Genomic DNA, 21,422 nt, shown 5'->3' on the forward strand with positions numbered 1-21,422 from the left:
TCTTTAAATGTACTTGTATCTGCGAGCCAAAGCCAAGCTAACCACACAGAAGAAAATCAAACTTCCCAAGATGGTGAAGAATGGAGCGAGAGTGTTGCTCCCTGCGAACGGAACTGGAACGTTCATGCCAAACAAACCGCTGACGAGGTTCAGCGGCACGAGGATGGATGCCAGGAAGGTGATCTTGCTTAGAACCAAGTTCGTGTGCGTGCCCTGCGAGATGCTGTTGATCGAAAGTTGCGCCAAGTAGTTGCTGTGGGAGCGAGACAAGATCTTCTCAAAGTGACCTAGGTTGGTGACCATGGTAACGACGTGATCTTGGATGTCACCAAGATAGAGGCCGATATCCATGCGGGGAGTGACCTTGTAGTTCTCGTTGCAGCGCTTCGTGAAGCCTCGGAGCACATCAGCTTTGCCTCCCAGAAGGCGCATCAAAGCCATAGTGTTCTTACGAACACGGCCGATTGATCGAAGGAAAGCGTTTGAGTCGTCCTCACGAGCCACGAAGACGCCATCCTCGATAGCATCTGCCTCGACTTCGATTTCACGAATGACAGGCGCGAAGCAATCGACAATGTCGTCGCTGGTGAGAAGGTTAGCAAGGATTGCCGACATGCGCAAGCAGAAAAACTTACATGAGGGCGTAGCAGATCCAGTCACTGCTGAGCGCAACGTAGTCCTTGAGAAGGGCAATGCGCTTCCGCACGTGCGACGCATGTGCGTTTGGCTCAAAGCTGAAGCTTAGAGTACCCTCACGGAAGACGACGACATAGATATTGAAGGGCTCGTATTCGATACCATCATCTTCCTGAACTGCGTGGAACGATCGGAAGCTCGCAAAGTAGTAAGAGGGGAAGAGCTCAATCTTCTCCCGAGCCTCTTGCGTTGTGATATCTTCGATGGTGAGCGGATGAACACCGAAAGCCTTGCAGAGAGCAACAACCTCCTCTTTGGTCGGGTTGTTGACGTTCAGCCACCATACACCATCCGACTCATCTGCAGGCAAGGCAAAGAGACCGCGGAGGTCCTCTCCGGGTAGCACGAGGTCGCCGAGTTCTGCAGCGTGGATCGTTGACTCCCACGCCGAAGAAAAGAAGCTGAACCGGTTGGGATCCACCGGCTGTTGTGCTGGGGATTGCTTCGCCTTAGGCTCCTCCTCTACAGCGGGTTCCTTCTCGGGAGCATCCTGACCCGTGGACGAGTCCGAGGGCATGTTGAGAATGTCTCCATCAACAGTGTGGAGCTGCAATTGTGGCTGCACAGCTTCAGACGTCTGCGGCCTGAGGTCTGGGAAGGCACGAAGGGAATCGCGGCGGCTGTTGACCCGCGAGGCCCTATCCGACTGAACAAAGTTCTCGAGATAGTCGAAGTCAATGTACAACTGGTCTTTGCGCCGACCCTCCTGGAGAGGGAAGCAAACGTCTTCCTCGGCGGACTGATTGGTAGCCAGGCTGGCACCATCGTCCACCGTGTGCGGCCGGCTGCGATGGCTTCGGCGACTGCTGATTGAGACAGCTCGGTGCATCTCTTCTTCGTCACCAGCCCGCTCCGCCTTAGACTCAGAAAAGGACATGCCACGCTCACGCCGACGCGCCTCAGCGAAGGCCTTGACGGAGTTTGGCGGCGACACGGATCGTTGATCAGTGATGGTCTCAACCGTCGGCCGACGAACACGACGAGCCGTTGGTGAGACATCAGCCCCTTCTTCATCCACAATTGCTTCTTCAAAGTCCCTCACCCGAATGTTGGCTGATGCATCCGCTGCAGCCGACTCGGGGCTCAGCAATCGAGCTCCATAAAGCGTGTCGAAAGTGCCTCGACGGGGACGCTCTGGGTGAGGGGCAGCCGTGACCTGGTGACGGTGATCGTCAAGCTCAGGGATCGGCGTCTTAAAGGTGCCCTCAGAGATGGTCTCCTCGTGGTCCGACATGATGAGAGTTGTTGACAGTACGCTTGCGGTGCTGCTGGTATTTCGATTGACGCGATGAAACAGGCGAACCAGTCGATTTACAGGACCGTAAGGGAGAGCGATGAGATGTGTTACTCGGAATCGCTTCTCTTCAAATGCCTCCGCAACGCTCAACTCAGATGGCGATACCCATAACTGATGCGTTTAGTGACGTGCGATGCAGACCGCAGTTGATAGCACCCCGCGCGGCCGCGGCGCGCTGTCCGCTGAGCGAATAGCTAGCTTCCAGGGCAAACAGGGCTGGCGACAGTCCCGAGAGCCGTGATAAACGCTGGAGATGCCAGCAGAGCGACGGCGTGACGGTGTCGCAGTGATGTTTCCAAGGTGTATGAAATCGGCAATGGGGAAACCCAGTTATGGAGGCTTCTTGTTCACTCCGCTGTAGACCCAGAAACCAGGACCTAGGAGTGAACGGGAGGGGGAGGTAGCGTCAGCTGCGAGTGAAGCCAACTTGGTGGTGTTCTGGTTGAGAGGGTAGTTCAGTTGGGTCTCGCGACCTGTGAAAATGAAGCCAGGCGAGGACGATAATGCCGGACTGTGATATAGTTACGCGGGTGCTGGGAGGTCGGACGAGCGTGTGCGATATCGAAGGTAAAATTCCGCGCGAGTTTGCGGGTTGGCGATAAAGGACCAGAAAGAGGGATTTCCTGACGATAGCAGCGGCAGAGGTACGAGAGGTGGTCTGTTTGGGTCAACCCTAGATGCGGGACTCGTCGCCCGGAAACAGGTTCGTCCGTCGCAGTCCCGAAAGTCGACTCTCAAAGAAGAAATCAGACTGATCTGATGGAATGCTCGTTCTGTGCGAGGCAATGAGCATGAACTGGCCGTGGGCAATGGAAGACTTGGGACGATTTGAACTTGCCCTCGAGCGGTGGTGCGGTCGAGTTTCTGTTGTTCTTCCTGTGGTAAAGAAGAGAGAGAGAGAGAGGTCCTAAAAGGGAGGAGAGGTTTTCCTGGTTGTCATAAAATTCCGAGCCAGGGAGACGCCCGGCAGAGGCGAGCCGAAGGAGAACTTTTTTTTCCCTTCAGGTGTCAAGCACTACCTGGCTCCGGCCAACAGCAGCCCAGCAGTTGGGCAGTGAGGTGGAGAACTAAAGTCGTCCAGTGTCGCTGCAGCGGGTGGTCTGTCACGGGTCCTCTGAGTGAGGACTGTTATGGTGCCAGTACGCGGCGTATCCTGTAGGTATTTAGTAGTGAGGTGCGCTAGTGTACCTTCACAGGTGCGCAGCTGAGTGGACCCGGGCCGGGCGGCACCGTGCAAGCCCACAGTTTGTGGGTCCGTTCAAACGGTTCGCGGTACATGGACTGATCTATTGTGCCCCTCCAAAGGGTGGTGCACGCCCAAGCCAAGTGCTTCCAGTGTCATGGGTGCGCCGCTTCGAGTGCTTCCGCCGAATGGGCTGCTACCTGTCCGTACTTAGGTAGAGCCAAGCATAGTGTCCGTGCTTCCAAGCACCTACCTTACTATTACGAACTGGCATACTTGTCGCCAACTACACCCAGCGGACTCCTGGTAAGCCTGATCCGTCGATCGCCTCAAAATACCCATCTTCTTACTTTTCGGGCATACATCGACGGGCCGACAGACTGATTCTATTCCTTGCCAAGCCGATTCCTTGCTGCACGCGTTTCTCGATCGCCCTTCAATCTTGCTACCAGACGCAGTATCTCGTACCGTCACACAGTCCTTCACTTCGACACAATTCCCTTCCATAGCCCGCATGGCTGATCAAATTCTCGACCAGGTGCGCGACCTGGCCGAGGGTCAGATTGTGAGTGCCGCAAGACGTCTTTATCCAAATCACGTTGCGCTGATGTCTGCCTCTCCTCAGGACTTTGAGGGCCAAAAGCTGGCCGACCTCTTGGCGACCTTCGTCCTCTCAGCATCCGGGGTAAGTTCGCACCTTAAAACTTTCATCACCATATCCCTCTTCTCCGCGACCTTCTAACAGTTTACATTTTAGGCACTCGCCTTCCTCGTCGGCTTTTTCCTTCAAGATATCAAGTTGGCGGTTTACATAGGTCTCGCTGGCACCGCCCTCACATTTCTCCTCGTTGTGCCTCCTTGGCCATTCTATAAACAACACCCGGTGAAGTGGTTGGAATCTGATGGCGCGGGTATACGCAATGTGGCTACAATAGAGAAATCGGGCTAAGGGTATCGAGAGTAACAGTCATAAGGCTAGGCGTGATCATTCCAGTGCTTCCTATGGTATCGTATCTTCTCGTGTGCCTTTACTCCTGGTCGGCCACATGGGCCGGCTTTGTGCAAATTGCCGCTGCCCATTCATTGTACCATTTGACTGTATTGAGGCGCTCCTGCGCGACTATGCGATGCCAAACCCAAGAAATAATATCTCCCCGTGGGTAACCACCATGTCAACGACCGTACTTCTGAAACTCCCAGTCACGGTTGTCCAATGGGCACACTTGGCGGGCCTTGAGCCAGCGAGAAATGCAATGGAAATGGAAGGCGTGCTGGTGAAAATGTTAGTATACGTACAGCTGCGTCGGGCGAGAATACGTACGTTGCAAATGCCCCAAGCTACGGTGCACTCCTCGCTCGTGGCAGAGGCTTGATTCGCTTGACACTCAATGCCTGTGGTGGTGTCAGTATGTCCGGGGAAATAGCTTAGCAGCCGATGGTCCTTCTATTCGACGTACAGAGGTCCATAATGTGGTTTCTGCAGATGGCGCAGTTGTCGACGACAATGTCCCATGCCCAGAGTGCGACGGCGTTCCACTACCCATCCGTAAGCTCAGAAAGAGTATGCTAGGTCCGAGATGCTAACCTTCTTGACCTCGAAGCGCTTCTTGCCGTCGGCGGCCTTGGAGTCACCGTCAACTCCCTTCTTGACGACGCTGCCAGGGGCATCGGTCATGTCGACGTCGGCCATGGTGGGATGCTAGAAACGGCGGGGTTCGATGGACGTTTCGGGGGGCGCGGCGAGTGCTGCGAAAGCGGAAGACCGGGAGTCGAGGGGCGGGGTCGATGAATTGTTGAGGCGGTGATGGAAATCGGACTTTGGCAGAAGAGCTCTCGAATTTAACGGTTGGTTGTTCCTGATGCCGTAGTACCTGGTTGGAGGTGGGTGGGGTCAGCACCGATCAGTGAGGTCAAAGAGGTGGCAGAATCGGCAGGTGACAGCAGGGTACAGCAGGAAGGTAGATAGAGAAGGCTGTCGTGGAAGAAAGAACACGTCGAGTTGATGCGGTCGGAAGAATGAAGACATTACATACCACTTTCCGTACCTCTTGGATGTTTTATTGCCGTGTTTCGTGGCTAGCTCTGCTCGTCCTCGCGGGCGTTGCGTTGGTGAGGCACTACTACTTAACTTATCTTTGGCAGGGTACGGATAGGGTGGGTAATGACTGAAGGACGAGGCAAGGCTGCCACCAGTGGTTAAAGCAACTCCGTTTCGTACCTTAGGCAGGTGCGAGCTGTGATTGGATGGAGTCAAGCTGTGAACTGAGGGCGAGGCACCTACTGCATAGTACATAGGTACGGATACGTACCTAATGCCTGAGTACCTAGTGTATCTAAGGTGCCTTATGGTGCCTACCATAAGCACCCCACCCAGAATACCTACCCACCGTGCCACCTAGGTAGGTAGGTAGATGAGGTAGGTTGTGCGGCGAAGGTCAGTGTGCCTTCCATGTCAGCTCTGACTTCCGCTGGCTTCCATCCATGGACTCCAAAAGTGCCTACTTAAGGTAAAGTACGGTAGCCAGAAGATCCAGGTAGTCTAGGTACCGTAGTCGTATGGCAGCATTGCCCTACCTGAGGTCCTGTCAGGTAAGGTAAGGTACGGTACCCGTGCCGCGTTCCATTTGCCCCGAGACACTCGCGTAGCTGGTGGCATCTATTTGATGACGTGAGTTCGAATATCGATGGAGTGGTGCGGGCGATGCGACGCCAATTCAGTCCTCTGCCGCCCGCAACCCGAAGCCGAAGCCGGGGCTGTTGGCTGGATTCGCAGTCATCAGGAGCAGCTGAAGACTTTAGCTTGACGAACTTTCAGGTCATACTACGGATATCTGCAGCACAGTCCACACTTCAAAGTACGGATAGACAGATGCTCAACCATGCTGTCTCCGCGTCACAGCAGTGACGCAGTTGGTCCTGGAGAGTGACTCGCGCCCTGCCATTTTTGGTGCGCGGGAAACAAGGATGGTGAGGTGCCTATCAGAGCAGGAGTGGCTTATCGTGAGGCTGGCATTGGGAACGGCCCGGAAAATGGGGGACAGCAGTGGCTCAGTTGCTTCTGATTGGATGTATTTTGGTCGGTGGTGTTGGACGGGCAGTTGCGAGGAACAGCACAGGTTGGGATGGCATGCCGTGCCTCGCCAGGCCCTGCCGAACGAGCCCAATCTTGGCGCCAGGGTTACTTAAGCCCCTCTCCCCTCTTTCGCCATTGCCTGGCCGCATCACAGCTGCAGCCACTGCCCACCCCATCGCTGCTTCAGCGTCACCCTATCTACTCTTCGCCCTCCTTTTGCACGGCACAATGAGCAGAGCACCATCACGCGCTTCTTCTGCATCAGATAATTGCTTCTACTTTTCCCTTCCCCGAAACCCGCTTCCTCAGACAGACCATCCTCCTGGCGCTTGAACACGCAATCCGACCATCATCCGCCCGTAACCAAAGCGAAAAACCCAGTATCTTTAAGCATCAACACGACGCTCCCAGCGGCACATCGACAGTCATAGTTGCACTCACTCTGCGGTCAACCGATCTACCCGACAAGTCTGCCTCATCTTAACGCATCATACCTAGCCTACGTACCTACAGCGCTCTGCTTGTACCGACTAGGCTCTAGGCACGAGACTGCCGTACACAAAGCACCCTTCTCGTCCCTTTGCCGTCTCTCGTTACATTAATTAAAAAGCAAAGCAAAACACCGAAAGCCGAAAAGCGACAAGCCAGATTGTCCCTTCAGACACCAGTATGCAGGAGGCAACCAATCAAGCGAAGCCTACATCCAACCGTCGCCGAGGTCGAAATGGCGGCGGGAAGGCGGCAGGGCAGAAAATGTACGCCTCCGAGAACGATATGGCAAATGTGTCGAATTCTGCCTTTGATCAGTTCGGTCCACACACTCCTCAGAAGTCCTACTCGGGTTCTCCAGATCCCCAGTCGGCCGCGGGGGCTCAGGCCGGCTCCAAGCAGCGCTCTCGCAACAAACCTCGAGCGAAGAATCCCAGTGCCAATCCTGTAGCATCGCCAGACACACGCCAGAACCGTCGGTCAACACCCCAGAGCATTCCCGTCAGCAACAAGCCAAACACCGCTGCAGCCTTCGCTGGTGCAACCTTCCACGCATCTCCCGCCCCTTCAGCTCTGCCTATGCCTAGCTTCTACTCGAAGTCGATCCCCGAGTCCCCAGGCAATCCGGGCATGACACGAGAAGTTCAGCAGCAACCATCTCCCCCAGTGACGGAGCATGAGGCACCGACTCCGCACCATCCATCGACTGTGCCTGTGGCCCGAGAGTCTCCTCTTGATGCTATCTTTCGAGCAGATAGGGCTGAAAAGGAGAAGGCACGTCGAGTAAGCTCTCTTCACTCCTCTTCTCGGCCTCAGGGGCCTGTCTCGCCGCCGGCTCCCGCGCTCAGAGACAGTCCCTTCGCCGCGAAACCGTACAATACCCACCCGGGGCATCGAATGCCATTCGAGCGATCCTCCAGCGGTATTTCTTCGGCAGAGCTTGATGGCTTTCCCGGCAAGCCACTTGGCCCTGCTTTTTCGACTCCCTACCAGGACCGCATTCGGGCTGCCCGCGCCGGTCCTAGTCAACCTTGTACACCAAGAGCTTCGGAAAACTCACCATCCGAGGACCGCTCCGAGGCCTTGAAGAAATACTTGTTTGGAGGCAAGGGTATGACAGGCTCTCCTCAACCCTCGCCACCGATACCTTCAACTCCGCACGTCAGTAATGGTATTGTTACACAGGACGAGGAGGTCCGATCTTCCGATCTTCGTGTCATGGAGGACAGTCTTCGTCGAATCCTCAAACTAGACTCCCCTCTGGCGGCTGCCAAATCGGGAGAACGTCCTTTGTACTCTTGAAGAAGCCACTGGTCTGGGCTATGAGGTGGACGTTTTCCGTACGCCACCCATCAACGAGGTGTCCATGATCTATGTATGTGAAACTTTTGGACCACCAATTAGCATGGAACGGGAGTCTCTGCGAGTTCTAGCTGTTGATTGTGATTTTTGTTGTTGGGTGTCTCGGGGTTACGGGATGTGGCAAAATTGGCAGATGCTTTTTTTGTGCCAACGTCAGGAGTATTCAACTTGATACCCGGAGGCGACATCGATGTTTTTCTTCAGTTAGGACAACTTCAATCATTTTCCGTCTGCATCTTCGTTGGACCGCTTCGTGGCGTACTTTCAAAGGTATATTATACTCTATGACAAACGGACAGTCTACCTTGTCTAGGAACTACTGGCTGTGAATGCCCGTCAGTGTGATGCACATCGAGAATACATGAATATGAGCGAGTGCTGTATTTTATTCAAAAGGCCGTAAGCTCGATCGATCACTCTATCCTGTGTATTGGATATTGCTGTCTGATGAGCATAAACGTTGTCGGGAAATTTATTGTATTTGTCCTATGCAACAGCTCGGCTTGAACTCGACGGGAAGCAAGGTGGGCATGACGAATATTAATCGGATTCTCTGCGTCAGCTCTCATACGGTACGGTTGTAAACGCAGCTGGATCTCGGAATCTCATTCGGACATTACCTCGAGGTCTATTCTCGAGCGAGTTCCTAAATTGGGGATGGCAATGTGCTTTGCTAGATCAGCCCATACCACTTTGGGCCCATGCAAACATTCACAATACGCAGCATGCCATACAGTCTAGATGAGCCAGAGATGAAGCCTTGATTCTCGATGCTGCACGGGTTTCAACTCGTTTCTGCCCTGTTGCCCAAGGCCATCATACTGATGCCGTGTATGGTGAATGCAAGCCCCCCTCATCCTGTCATCGTGACACCATGATAAGGCATGGCAGAGGCGAAGGGGCTGGGAGGAGGCGGGGAATTGAATTAGGTATGCTTGCCGGGAACCACAATAAGAAGAAACGCCACTTGTCCAGCTATCATGTGTCGTTGTGACGGATCAGACACTCGAGCCACAAAGGCAAACAGAGCCACGTCCATATCTCAGCAGCTTATGACCAACATGTCCAAGCTCTTGACGTATAGTTACATACACAAGCGTGACGACGAGACTGTAGAAGGCAAGAATGCAAGTATTGTCATAAGGCTCTGCGTATCAGACAGTGACGAGCAACTGTAATCAGGGACAAGTCATGAATACATTAGATCTGCCGTGTTTGCTACCTGATCATGCAACTATCAAGCTGTCACATACTGATTCCACCCTTATCATTGGGAGTCTGAAAAAAATTGTAAAGAAATCGAGCAGATACGAGCGGTAAGTTGATTAATTGTACACCAACAGAGCGGCGCTTTTTTGCATCTAATGTACCTAAGCGGGGAAAGAATGGGGGAGAGTATGCAACAAAGAAGCAATCTGATCACGAAGGCACGTGACAACGCGACAGCCACCCGACCTAAGTAATGAACGCTGCATGGTATCGCGACTTCCCTTAGCCCCTGTTCAACTTATTCCACACCGAATTCAGCACAAAACAGACTCTGGAATTCAATTTCTCACCTCATAAATACTGAATCAGTCAGGAAAAGCGTATTTCTGGCGGCTCGCGCGCGACTATGAGTTCAGAATACAACCCAGCGCGTTCTGCATCACCAGATGCGGAAGATGACCCGGATCTGGCCTTGGCCATTGCATTATCTTTGCAACAAGAAGACATCACACTTCACAATCGATCGGAGGCGTCGAATGCGCCAGCGAGCCCTTTAAAACAGTCCATCAAGCCTACCACTGGTGTTACGTTTGGGTCCCTTGCTCTTGACAGGAAAAAAATGGAAGAGGAACGTCTCGCAAGACTGGGAAAACGATCAGCTACGCAAGCTGACCTTGACGAGAACTTCCAGACGTCAAAATCTCAACGGACTGATGCCGCTGACAGCCAAGAGTTGAGAAACGCTGCCCCTGTTCTGAAGGTACAAGAGCAAGCAGCCAATGCCCTCGATCTACCTTTCGCCAAGGGAGCCTTCAGGAGAACCTGGGCACGAGGATACCCGAGGACGGGTGATGATATCAAGATCGAAGAAGTGTTGCAAAAAGAGCAGCTGCAGCTCGCCGTTCTTTCCTCTTTTCAATGGGATGAGGAGTGGCTTCTGTCGAAGATCGACTGTCGGCGCACCAAGATGGTGCTGGTTGCGTATGCAGCAAACGACGCAGAGGTATGTAAAAAACTGCCAACAAAGCCCCTATCCGTGACCGATGACACGTTCACTGACAGTATCCTACAGAAAGCAGTGATTCGGTCAAACGCCCCTGCTGGGCTCATCAGATTCTGCTTCCCGCCCATGCACGGCGGGTATATGCATTCTAAGTTGCAGATCCTAAAGTATGAAGGGTAAAACGTCTCCATTCTTTAGACTACCGGCAGCTACTGACATTATGGCAGCTATCTCCGACTTGTGGTTCCTTCCGGCAATCTGGTTCCCTACGATTGGGGAGAAACGGGTGTTCTAGAAAACGTTTGTCACCCCCGACTCATCACAATCCTCCTTACGGTCTAGCTCACACTGGCAGATGGTGTTTCTCATCGACCTGCCTCGCTTCGAGACGCAGCAGACTACAGCCGGTACGGAGACACTGTTTGGAAAGGAGCTGCGGCGCTTCCTAACAGCTCTTGGTATTGGTGAGAAACTGGTCAAGAGCCTTGACAATTACGACTTTTCTGAAACGAGTCGCTACGGATTTGTCCATACAATGTCAGTCAATCGAACGAGGGTCCCAGCAAAGATGGCATCGACTCTGACAGCTGACTTCAACCCGCAGTTCCGGGAGCCATGCGAATGACTCTTGGCAACACACAGGTCAGCATACCCCCCAAGGCGCCAGAAATTGATGTTTGTGGCGTGTCAAAATAAGAACTGACCGTTTAAAACTAGGCTACTGTGGACTCGGAAATACTGCTCGTAGTTTGGGGTTAGCAACCGACTATCCCGTCGACGTTGACTACGTGGTATGTAGGCTGAACAGTTTTCCCAGCTTTTGGCGGGCAGTTTGACAAGGGGGGTTCGCTAAGCAATTTGTCATCAGGCTTCTTCGCTGGGATCTCTGAACCATGGTTATTTGACAGCTATTTACAATGCTTGTCAAGGTACGTGTGGTTGCACTCAACCTGTCGAGACTTGACGGGGTGATCAGCGGACTAACACCCCACGGCACCCTTGTAGGTGATTCGGGCATGAAGGAATACGAAGCGAGACAGTCCAAGTCGACCAGAAGCAAGGCCGGAAGGTCAGGTCCTTCCGCTTCTAGAACAATTGCCGCCGAAGCGGTCGATTTGCAGCATCATTTCCGTATTTATTTCCCGACCGAAAAGACCGTTTCGAGCAGCCGAGGCGGTAGATCTGTAAGTATGTCCCGGCCGGGATCGCCGCGGCGCCGGTCGATCCTGGTGCCCAAATGCCCCTGTATTTTAAGAATGCTCATTTCGCGTCATTAAACAGGCTGCCGGCACTATTTGCATGCAAGAGAAGTGGTGGAAGTCTTCCACCTTTCCGCGAGAATTACTGCGAGATTGCGAAAGCACCCGAACAGGTCTGCTGTTGCATAGCAAGGCCATTTTTGTGCGAGAACGAGCGTGCAACGGTGCGGTCTGGGCATACATGGGGAGCGCAAACTTGTCAGAGAGTGCATGGTAAGTCATCGCGAGGCCTGGTGATAGGCGTTACCAACGTCGCAGTAGTAAAAAGGCCGGGGAGGGAGGGGCCAGAGGAACCATATGCCGTCTGAGCAGGACGTGACGAAACGACGTGGATCGATCATAAGGCTGACCTAAATTGGAATCTAGGGGCCGGTTAGTGAAGGACCGGGAGTCGGGAACGGCCAAGCTCTCCTGTCGCAACTGGGAGTGCGGCGTGTTGGTCGCGGTGGGCAGGACGGCGGGCTGCGCGGATTCTGGGACACGGCGGGGAGCCGACCAAGGTGCCCAGACGCTGGAGCGGGCGCGGGCGCAGATTCACATGGGTCGCGGCGGAAAGGAGGGCGATGAGGAAAACCCGCAGCACCAGCAACGGCGGCAGCGACACCAAGGCGAATCACCAGGCTTCGATGAAGCGTTTGGAACGACGATGCCCATTCCGATGAAGGTGCCGGCGGGGCTCTACACGTCAGATGAATCGGCAGCCAGCCGGCCTTGGTTTTTCATGAAGGCCGATTGACCAGGGATGTGGGACCGGGGACGAAGCGAGAGGGAGGGGGTGTGATTTAGCTGACACACCCCTGGCAATTGGCGGAAGAGCGTCCGAACGTGCACGATGGACAAATGGCCCTCAGCGACAGTCGTATCAGCTTTGTGGTTATGCTGTTTAGGGGGGCGCGGCAAAGGGACGCAGAGGAAAGGGAGAGCAGGCAAGTGCAGCACGGACATGGATCTTCACAGATGGCATGGCGTCGTCTCAACCTGGAGCAAACCCCGGGTCGGCCGGGCTAATTAGCCCTCCGATGGCGGGACCTCAGCATTTTTACAGGTTCTACCTATCGCGCCTATTCGTGCCTTGGTCAAGCGTTGCTGTGCTGCCGATTTTAAGGACTAGCGTCTATGAAACGATATGGCCTAGTGAATCTGCGGTTTGCATGTCCCGCTTGGATGGCATGGGGGCCAACAAAGTGCACTGTACGTACCTACCCATGCGTGAGTCGCAATGAGATGGATCATAGCATGTAATGGCAGCTGTTGGTAGGTTGAGGACCGGGGGGCGGGGGAGAGGGAGAAAAAGATTAAAAAAAAAAAAAAAAAGGCTAGCGTCTAGCTGGGTATCCATAATAAGCTAAGAAGATTCGGAGTAATATGTTCAACTCGGGTACGGATATGCTGGTTTCGCAATATGGAGTAGTACAAGTGCGAGACGCACATTTAGGTATTCCATGATACCGAGGGCATGGCAGTCCACATAACGGTTGAATCCGGTGAATTGGATATGGGTCGTACTGGGCAGGTCGCGCAGCATACCTACACCACCGCGGTACACAAAGCACAGTGTCAAATCCAAAGACGGTACCAATAAGCTGCAGAACCGTGACAGACCAGGGAGAGGAGGGGGCAATATGGGAGCAATAGATGTGCGTAGGGGTGGCGGACGGGACGATGGGAAAGTGGCCGATTGCCTACATACCCCGGAGAGGTGACGGGCAGTGGGCAGCTTGGTCGCAGTCCTTCTAGCACCCCCTAACTTGGCTTGCCGCCGCAGCAAATTTAGGCATGTGGTGACTTAAGCAACGGGAAGGATGGGGTTGGTGATTGCTGGCGGTGACACGGTTTCAACTTGCTCGTGGTTAGATTAGCCATACCGAAAACCAAAAACCGAGGTGACGAGGAAGCGAGATAGGAACCCGAGATACTGGCGAAACGGACGGCGAGTGGTTCATTATGCGTGAAGTGGGAGGATAGCAGTGCCGGCATCGACGGGGTAACGCATTTCCCTCCGTCAAATTGCAAATACCATGCGTAGCACCGTGAGGGTGGCAGTTAAGTGAGAAGGAGGTGGTGACAGTGCCCAAGGGGCGATTGACCACAACCTTTGGCCGCTCAGGGCAGGGCAAGGCAGAAGGGCGGGACAGAGCAGAATGAGAAAAGAACAGTCGAGTTCTACGCTACCTTACTATGCAGTACATACACCATTGCTCTAGCATGAGGGACAACGCTGCAGAAGAGCCCAGTAGCAGTGCTATCTGACGTGTGGTGCCGGCGATGATGTCGGCAGGCCCAAGGGAATTGCAGTGCAGCGTAAGTGCCTTTGGACGCTTGGCTACGTACCGGACTTACCTCACGGATACAAGCGCTTGGAAGCTTGGCAAGTCGGGGTCCTTGTCGAGTTGGGCCGCTAGCGCGAACTCCAGATTGTGAGATCGCAAGTTTGGTTTCTTTTTCCGTGGGCTCTTCTTCATCGGCCGGCCCCCCTCCCCCCGTGGCAGGGTTTGGACCCCTGGAGTTGGGTCCAGAACTACATACTACTATGCAGTATGTAGTACGACCAGAACCAGCCAGAATGGCAAACAGGCAGCGCAATGGGGTTGGATTATGGATGGGATGGGATGCATGGGGGATCCTGATCGGCATTGAGGGGCCAAGCAAGAGCAGGGCAGGGCACAGGGTGGACACCTCCAGGTCTGCTATGTACGTGACCCATAAAACCTGGGAAGTGTACGTATCTACTCCGTACAGTACCTACCTTACCTAGGTAAGGTAGCTTACTAAGTGCCGCAGCATCTTCTGAGAACACCCACCGGCGCCACCCTAATCTGCCCTGTCTTTTTCTTTATTTCTTTTCAATCCGCCATTTCAAGTGGGTCGACGGTGGATCAGACTGATCCTTGCCGTCTTTGGCCTCGCTAGCTTGAGGCTGTGATGCACCGCGGGCGGGTTTGTGAGGTGGAGTTGCAACATTTTCTCGACTTTGTCAACGGCACCGCTTGATTGGATGGATGTTGCGGCTTCTGCGGCGTTGAGTTCGAACGGTACAGACGGGACAGTCGGATTGGCGACGGACACTTGTGATGCACGAGGAGCGGTGAATGGCTTGTTGCCTCGATGCGACTCGATTCAACTCGAGTCCGTAAGGGTATGTATCCGTGATTGTTAGCAGCAGTACGGATGGATGCAATGCTGCGCAAGCGCACTCACTACCTTACATGGAAACAGACGGGCCGCAACGGCCAGCAACCAGACTAAGGTAGACTAGAATGATACGCGGTGCGGACATCTAGGGACCGCACCTCACCTCGCTGTCCATCTCGAACAGCAAAATAACATGGCGAGGTGATGGCGAGCGCAGCTGGGCCTGGACTCGCCCGCCATTGGAGACATTGGGGTCGGCCCTCCACGTCGTCTTGGCCCTTACTGCGGTAGTCTTGGCAGATGGGCCGAGTTGCAGTGGGGCCGGACATGTTCGCATGTCCGCCCGGGCAGATGACTGACAATTCAATTTGGCCCAGAGAGAGACAAAGAACGGAGACGGGCACTTTTGTCGGGGATCTAATTACATGCACCCCGCCAACTACTACACGGCAATTTCTGTGCAACAATCTCCCCGGCAAGAACCATGCTGTCGTCGATGCGAATGATCTGACGAACCCATGCTATGAAAGAATCCACAGAGCTCAAAAACAGAACAGCATCAAAGCCCCAGAAAGTCCGTATGTACTGCGTGGTATGCACGGAAAACAGTCACATTTCACGAATGCGAAAATGGGAGCTGCGCCGGGATTGACATTGCCTGTCGCCATGCCCAACCTTGGAAGCCCACACCCACGGCGGCGGCGGCGGCGGCGGCTGCGGTTTCGGCTTCGGGGCCCAGGGGAATGGTAGACCTCTGATTCTTGACCAGGGCCCGACTTGTCAATCTATTACGTGCACCGTCAGATCGAGCCCGCATTTGCATCTGCGGATATGTGCGCTATCTTAGGTACTATTCTGCATGTACATATCTGTGCCTGTGCTTGTAGGCTGTGTGTGTCTACAGATCGCAAGGTTGGAACGACGTTGGCGTGGAGGAGACATTGCCTGATGACTTTGCGACTACAAACCAAACCCCGCCTTCACCGCGGAACATGTTGCAGTTGCTCGATTTGCTCCCCTTGATCACTAATCCTTCGTGTTTCAACCCGACTTTGGATTGCATCGCCTTAGTTTAATGCTCTGTTGGTTAGGTATGGAGCAGGACGCTAGCGACTGCTATTCCAGCATTGGTGGATGGCCTACACCACGGGCTGCCTTTTTACTGTGTCCTCACCTAGTGGTAGCCCGTGGTAGCGGCATCAACAAGCCTCGCGTCGCGTCGCCTCAACGTCAGGTAGGCGGGCAGAGGTTCCGGGGGCCTGCGAAGTGCCCAAGACGATGCTGGTGCTAGTGGGACTCGACCGGCGGGGAGATAGGGTTAGTGGAGGGGACCGAAAAGTCAATTGACTTCCTTACCCAAGTAGGTCTGACACCGATGACGATGGCCGATGATGCCGCCCTTGAGCCAATACGTGGTATCTGTAGCCGCGCAGACAAAATCGTACCATGCCTTCATGTGTAGCGAAGGTCCAAATGCCCAAAGGACCGGCTGGGGGGTCGAGGTGCAATACCAGTGGGAGCGCACCTCAGTTAGCTCGCTCGGTCCTTGGCAAACCTGCTCAGCATGCGTCCGTGGGATTCCGTTAGCCATCCTGACCACATCGCCGACGATAGCTAGGTGGCGAGCTGAGGCAACAGTCACGATCTTGGCATGGCGGCACCTTGTCTAAATACAGAGTATTCGCTTCGCTACTTCGCTGCCTCATGCCGCGCCGCCAAAGACGCGTCTTCGGCATCACGACGCATCACTTTTACGAGCCTGCCAAGAGTTTGTTGCTTCAGAGCAGTTGGATTGGAGCGCACTGCATCGCCGTGAAGCCAAGACCAGGGATTGGGCTTGGCGGTCATTCGGCGCCGGCGGCTGCACCGGCATCGGCCATCCGGCAGCCCGGCGGGCAGACATTACAGTCCGTCCGGAAATGTGGAGGCGGAGGAACATACAAGGGGACGTAGACGCTTCAGGCCGGAAACTGACAGCTTGAGAGCTGCCGAATTCCCGATAGGGGTTCCGAAAGGGGTTGGAGGCAACGTGGTTTATATGCAGACAAGACGGGTGAATGAGCAAGCAAAATTGAGCAAACGGGGATCTAGTAGCTTGTTGTTCCTGCTCGGCGGATTTGCAGCCATCAACCATGGCCACGGTAATGTCGATTTAGTAACTTTGGAGCAAATCACTACCCTGGATGGAAGAGGGGGGGCTGGGGTTTGGAGGACTGGGAGGAAAGGGGGGGGGGGGGGGGGGGGGGGAAGAGGGGGGAAAAAACAAGAAGAAAAGAAAGGGAATAATGCCAAGAAAGATCGCGGCAAGGCGGCAAGCTTGAGCTTGTCGTTCCACGTCCGTTATTGCCGCCCGTCAGATGCTGGTCGTGTCTCATGGTGGCCGGTGCTTCGTGCTTTGGATGACAAGGTAAGGTAGTTATTGCAACTGCTCGGTCTCTGGGGAATAGCATCACGTCGCATAGCGGCAGCGGCAGCGGCGGCGGCGGCGGTGGCGGCGGCGGTAAGCTAAGGGTTCTGTTGCTGCGGGCGGGAGCTGGGATCAAGGAATCAGAGTTTGGTGCAGGTGACCAGTCCGTCGGGCACCTCGAATGGGGCCCATCGGGGGGTTGACTGAAGACATGGCTGAACACACCATTCCTCGACGGGGGGTATGTAATTAACGTCTTTGCTGGGACTCCCGACGTTGTGTTTGATTTTCCTTTGGGGGATGGGGTTCCCCTGGTACGAGCCCCAGCCGCCATGTCATAATCCAAGTCTTGGCCTGAGCTGATGCCAGAGATCAGAAACGGGAGATACAGGTGACAAGAGACGAGACGGTGCTCGACTGCGAAGACACATACCAAATGTCCAGGGGTGACGGTGACTTTGCTGCGACAGTGGCGACGACAACAACGGTGGCGGCAGCAGCACGGCGAAGGGAATGGCAGCGCGGGCATCATCTGATAGTGAAGCCAAGAAGCACAGAGTGGCAGAGCCTCAAGGGCTTTCCATTAGAGACAAGGTGCCATCGATGATTAGGTAGGGTGTGGATGGTGGATGGTTGTTAGTTGGAATCACCTCACGGATAGTCAAATGACAAGAGCCAAACACAGACAGAGAGGACCGGGCACCTACCTACAGGGCAGCCAGCACCTCTCAACTGATGGACCGTCTTCCAGACAAAGCACAGAGACACGGGCATCGATAGTAAAGTTAAGGTCAAGTCTTACTTTGCACCTTATCTGGACAACAACAACAACAAGAACAACAACAACGACAACGCACTCCCGACTCGACAGTGTGACGGTGACAAGGCGAGAAGGCTGGGACAAGGCGGCGACGCTCCGTACCGCACCGCACGGCACCGTAGCGACGCCCCGGGCATATGTTCGCATTTCATCTGGGGGCCCGGGTGGGAGCTGGAGGAGGGTGTGGGTGGTGGGCCGTGTCACGGCCCTTCGGATGTGATGCTGCACCACACGCGCCTGCGGAAATGGTGGAGAATGGCGACGGGCTGGCTGTCTGAGGTATCGGTAGCACAATTGGAGATGGATGGGAACGATGTTGAACCTAATCCAATGGCGACGCGATTCTCGGCTGGATCTGGCTCCTTCTCTGCGTCGCTCTCGTGCGCTTGCTCTTTGCTTGTGTTTGTGCTGCGTCTTGCGTGTGCAGATAGACATCCAGCCAATAGGTACTCCCGTCAATAAGTGCGATACTCCAAGGCTTGTTGTGACAACATCGCATTCCATCGCCGTTGCGGCTTGGGCTGGGTTGGTTTGGATTGGCGTTACTCACGGGCTAGCCTCCGAGGTGACACTATCAGACCTGCACTGCGGCTTCAGGCACTGGCATCATCAGCACTGGCATTGACATTGACATTGACCGGCTCGTTTCTGGCCGCGGTGCTTTGTTCTAAGTTGTTTGGTTTTGTTTTAGTCCCGCAGATGCAGCCGAGGGCCGTGGCCGCGGACAGGTACTTACCTACCTTCGGTGTAGGTAGGCATGTAGAAAGGTGGATAGGTGGACAGGTAAGGTAGACAGGTACACTAGGTGCAGACGTGCGTTGTCTGTCGACTGCAGGTGCCAAAAGATGCAAGTAGGGTGAAGAAGGACATCTGCCAAGCCCGTCAGTCCTGCGGCCACTTTCTCAAGATGAGTGTGGACGTTGGCCTGAGCCCAGAGCTCCGTGAAGAGCCAAAGAACCAATCCCGGTCCACTTGCATCGAGTCACATTCCGCTCACACCGGCTGCAAAGAGGAGGGGAGTGTGAGTACGGATACCTACGTTATGGGGAGAAACACGGATGGGCGGGCACCCTTTCAATCGCTTCGAGTTGGATCGAGTCAAGACGGGAAGAGATGGGATGGGGCTGCGTTGCGAACCGAATCATCATCATCAAAAAAAAAAAAAAAAAAAAAAAAAAAAAAAAAAACATCAAAAACCCCCATCATCGCGACATGACCTGGCCAAGAGTTCTCGGGGAATGAGTGCGACGCACGAGACAACGACAATGCGCAACGGTGGAGACTAGATTGACAGTTGACGAGGCCACGAGACGACGGGGAGCAGGGCTACCGGGGAGGGGAGCGGGGAGCCTGCGAGCGGGCGCAATGACAGTGGAGGCAACAAGAAGCCGGCCACAGCGACGGGGTTGGGCTTGGAGACGGAGACGCAGACGCAGACGCAGACGCAGATGCATATGGAGATGGAGCTGGAGATGGAGATGGAGATGGAAATGGAAATGGAGTCACTAGCAAGGGTGACGGGACGTCTCGCTCTCGTTATTTTTGCCGTCCGTCTGTCTGTTCCTTATGCGAATCGCCGTCCCCCTTCTCGTGAGTCGGTCGTACTGATGCCAGATGCATAGGTATCTGAGACTTACAGCAGAGCAGAATGCTTGAATGCTCCTGTCCACGTCAATGGTCGCCCCATCATCTCGACTTTGGTTGGGCGATTTCCCTTCATCACCTTTGAACATGGTGCGAGCCGGTGTCCAGCCGTGCCATCGCATCGCGGAGCCCCGCGGAGTGCGGAATCTCAGTGTCCGCCTTGGGCAACGGAAGTTTATCTCACCGTATCGCCGCGTGTCTGAGTCTGACCTGACCGTGCATTGATACCTGCCCTTCCCTTCATTGAAGAGTCTCACCACGTGAGGCGGACCAAGGACAGACGACAAGGCGAGCGGAAGGGCCCAAGCACAATCGACGTCTCGTTTGTCTTCCACAAGACCCCTTTTACACTACCAACACCACCACCACCATCCTATCCTCAGCGCCCAGGGCAATGGAGACTACTACCTTGGTTAGAAGTCGACAGGGAGAGAGGGACGAGATGGAAAGGAGAGCAAGGGATGCGGAGGTTAGAAATCGGTAGAAATCAGGCCATTTGCCCATAAGACGACAGGCCGGCCGCACAACTCACGCAACGCACTAGTCGACTTTTGTTCGACATTGTGCGACGCCCGCTCGTGGGAGCGGATTGAGTATCTGGCATATTGAAGAGATGGGCTTGACATCAAAATAGCATCCCCATGGGTCGAGAATGAAATTGTTACACACGGCACGCTGGCGGATACAGTTTCCCAGCTGAGAAGACTGCTTTTTTCATGGTCGCTGTTTGGCCCGTGCGCAGCCACCACGCACCACGCCAGGATATGATGCCAATACGTACCTTGGTTTTGCTACCCAGTTTTTTAGATGCCAACCTACCAATCCGGCTTGGCTGGCTATTTGGGGTAGGTTCAGTTGGGGACTCCTCTGATTGCCGCAGACGCAGATGGATTGGAGTTGGGGTTGGTTGGGGATTGGAGAAGCCGGCGCCATCATCACCAGAAATGGGTTGCAGTGCATTGCAGAGCAGTGCCGTCTCGGCAGTCCGCACACGCTTACGGCAGGTCGGAACATGAGGCGATTGGCGGCCTTGATCTACCTACACTAGTTCCAACGCCCCTGCTGGGCGTGCTTCAACCCAACACGGAGGGATGCGAATCCTTAGCTATCTAGCTATCCATCCGTACCTATTGTGTAGTGCGATATCGCCGATGGCCGATGGACAATGCATTCTGCACATAAAAGTTAAAGTCCGGCCGGCCGAGATTCAAACGTTGTACGGACATCGGACTCTTCTAGACAAGTTGGTCCAGCTCAGAGCAAGAGCGTCGGTAAGGTATTCGTGGTCCTGCAACCTTGGGGTGCCATTTCGAAGAGAAAGATGGTGGATGGAGCTGGGAGTCGAGCGGGCGCTATCTAGGCTAGTCCTTGCTGGGGTTGGCAGTCCATGGGGGGGGACCACCTTGAGAAAGAGAAGAAGAAAAGAAAAAAAAAAAAAAGGTAGGGACTGAACAACGAACAGGGGCCCGGGTTAATTAGCCAGGTAACTGACTCTTGTTGCTCCCGCTCCCGCTCTCGGTCTGATGGCGGGCTCACATCCAAATTTGCCCCCTTCAGGGCGCGCAAGGAACTGGGAAGATGGTAAAAGCAGAAACAGGGAATGGTGACATTTCTTATGAGGGTGACTCGGAATGCTCACTACAAGGATGCGAGGCTGTGAGGGCGTCGATTCCGGGCTGTCGACGCGTGTGCGTTCATCGTGCCTCATTTGAGAGTTTGGCGGGATCAAGAGCACGAGCACATTCCTTAACCCAACTTGAGCCGGCTCGCCTCGCTTCGCTTCGCCTGGCCTCGCCCTGTCGAATGATGGTCGACTTCAGGACTGTTGCTCCGTTGGCTGGCAAGGAA

At 54.5% G+C, this 21,422-nt stretch overlaps 5 protein-coding genes across 5 annotated transcripts; 3 read left to right on the forward strand and 2 right to left on the reverse strand.

Annotated features, from left to right (window-relative positions):
* Positions 1 to 3: 3 nt before the first annotated feature.
* Positions 4 to 1,930, reverse strand: CGCS363_v006876 (putative metal ion transporter; the record flags this gene model as incomplete). The annotated part of the gene is made up of 2 exons (XM_036638725.1): positions 4 to 583; positions 636 to 1,930. 2 exons carry the CDS (start codon positions 1,928 to 1,930, stop codon positions 4 to 6), a joined length of 1,875 nt encoding a protein of 624 aa, XP_036496867.1.
* A 1,760-nt stretch (positions 1,931 to 3,690) lies between these two features.
* On the forward strand, positions 3,691 to 4,125 carry SPCS1 (Signal peptidase complex subunit 1; the record flags this gene model as incomplete). The annotated part of the gene is made up of 3 exons (XM_036638726.1): positions 3,691 to 3,741; positions 3,802 to 3,861; positions 3,934 to 4,125. The coding sequence occupies 3 exons, from the start codon at positions 3,691 to 3,693 to the stop codon at positions 4,123 to 4,125; spliced, it is 303 nt and encodes a 100-aa protein (XP_036496866.1).
* Positions 4,126 to 4,348: 223 nt separating this feature from the next.
* Rbx1 (E3 ubiquitin-protein ligase RBX1) lies at positions 4,349 to 4,866 on the reverse strand (the record flags this gene model as incomplete). Its single annotated transcript, XM_036638727.1, has 4 exons — positions 4,349 to 4,447; positions 4,498 to 4,568; positions 4,634 to 4,712; positions 4,762 to 4,866. 4 exons carry the CDS (start codon positions 4,864 to 4,866, stop codon positions 4,349 to 4,351), a joined length of 354 nt encoding a protein of 117 aa, XP_036496869.1.
* Positions 4,867 to 6,918: 2,052 nt separating this feature from the next.
* CGCS363_v006879 (uncharacterized protein) lies at positions 6,919 to 8,040 on the forward strand (the record flags this gene model as incomplete). Its single annotated transcript, XM_036638728.1, has 1 exon — positions 6,919 to 8,040. The coding sequence occupies one exon, from the start codon at positions 6,919 to 6,921 to the stop codon at positions 8,038 to 8,040; it is 1,122 nt and encodes a 373-aa protein (XP_036496868.1).
* Positions 8,041 to 9,715: 1,675 nt separating this feature from the next.
* Positions 9,716 to 12,307, forward strand: TDP1 (Tyrosyl-DNA phosphodiesterase 1; the record flags this gene model as incomplete). Its single annotated transcript, XM_036638729.1, has 10 exons — positions 9,716 to 10,312; positions 10,382 to 10,479; positions 10,540 to 10,612; positions 10,668 to 10,849; positions 10,917 to 10,954; positions 11,030 to 11,103; positions 11,181 to 11,241; positions 11,318 to 11,496; positions 11,594 to 11,784; positions 11,938 to 12,307. 10 exons carry the CDS (start codon positions 9,716 to 9,718, stop codon positions 12,305 to 12,307), a joined length of 1,863 nt encoding a protein of 620 aa, XP_036495830.1.
* Positions 12,308 to 21,422: the final 9,115 nt, after the last annotated feature.

This window comes from Colletotrichum siamense, assembly GCF_013390195.1.
Source record: "Colletotrichum siamense strain Cg363 chromosome Unknown KSG_Cg363_contig04, whole genome shotgun sequence".
NCBI classification, from domain to species: Eukaryota; Fungi; Ascomycota; class Sordariomycetes; order Glomerellales; family Glomerellaceae; genus Colletotrichum; species Colletotrichum siamense.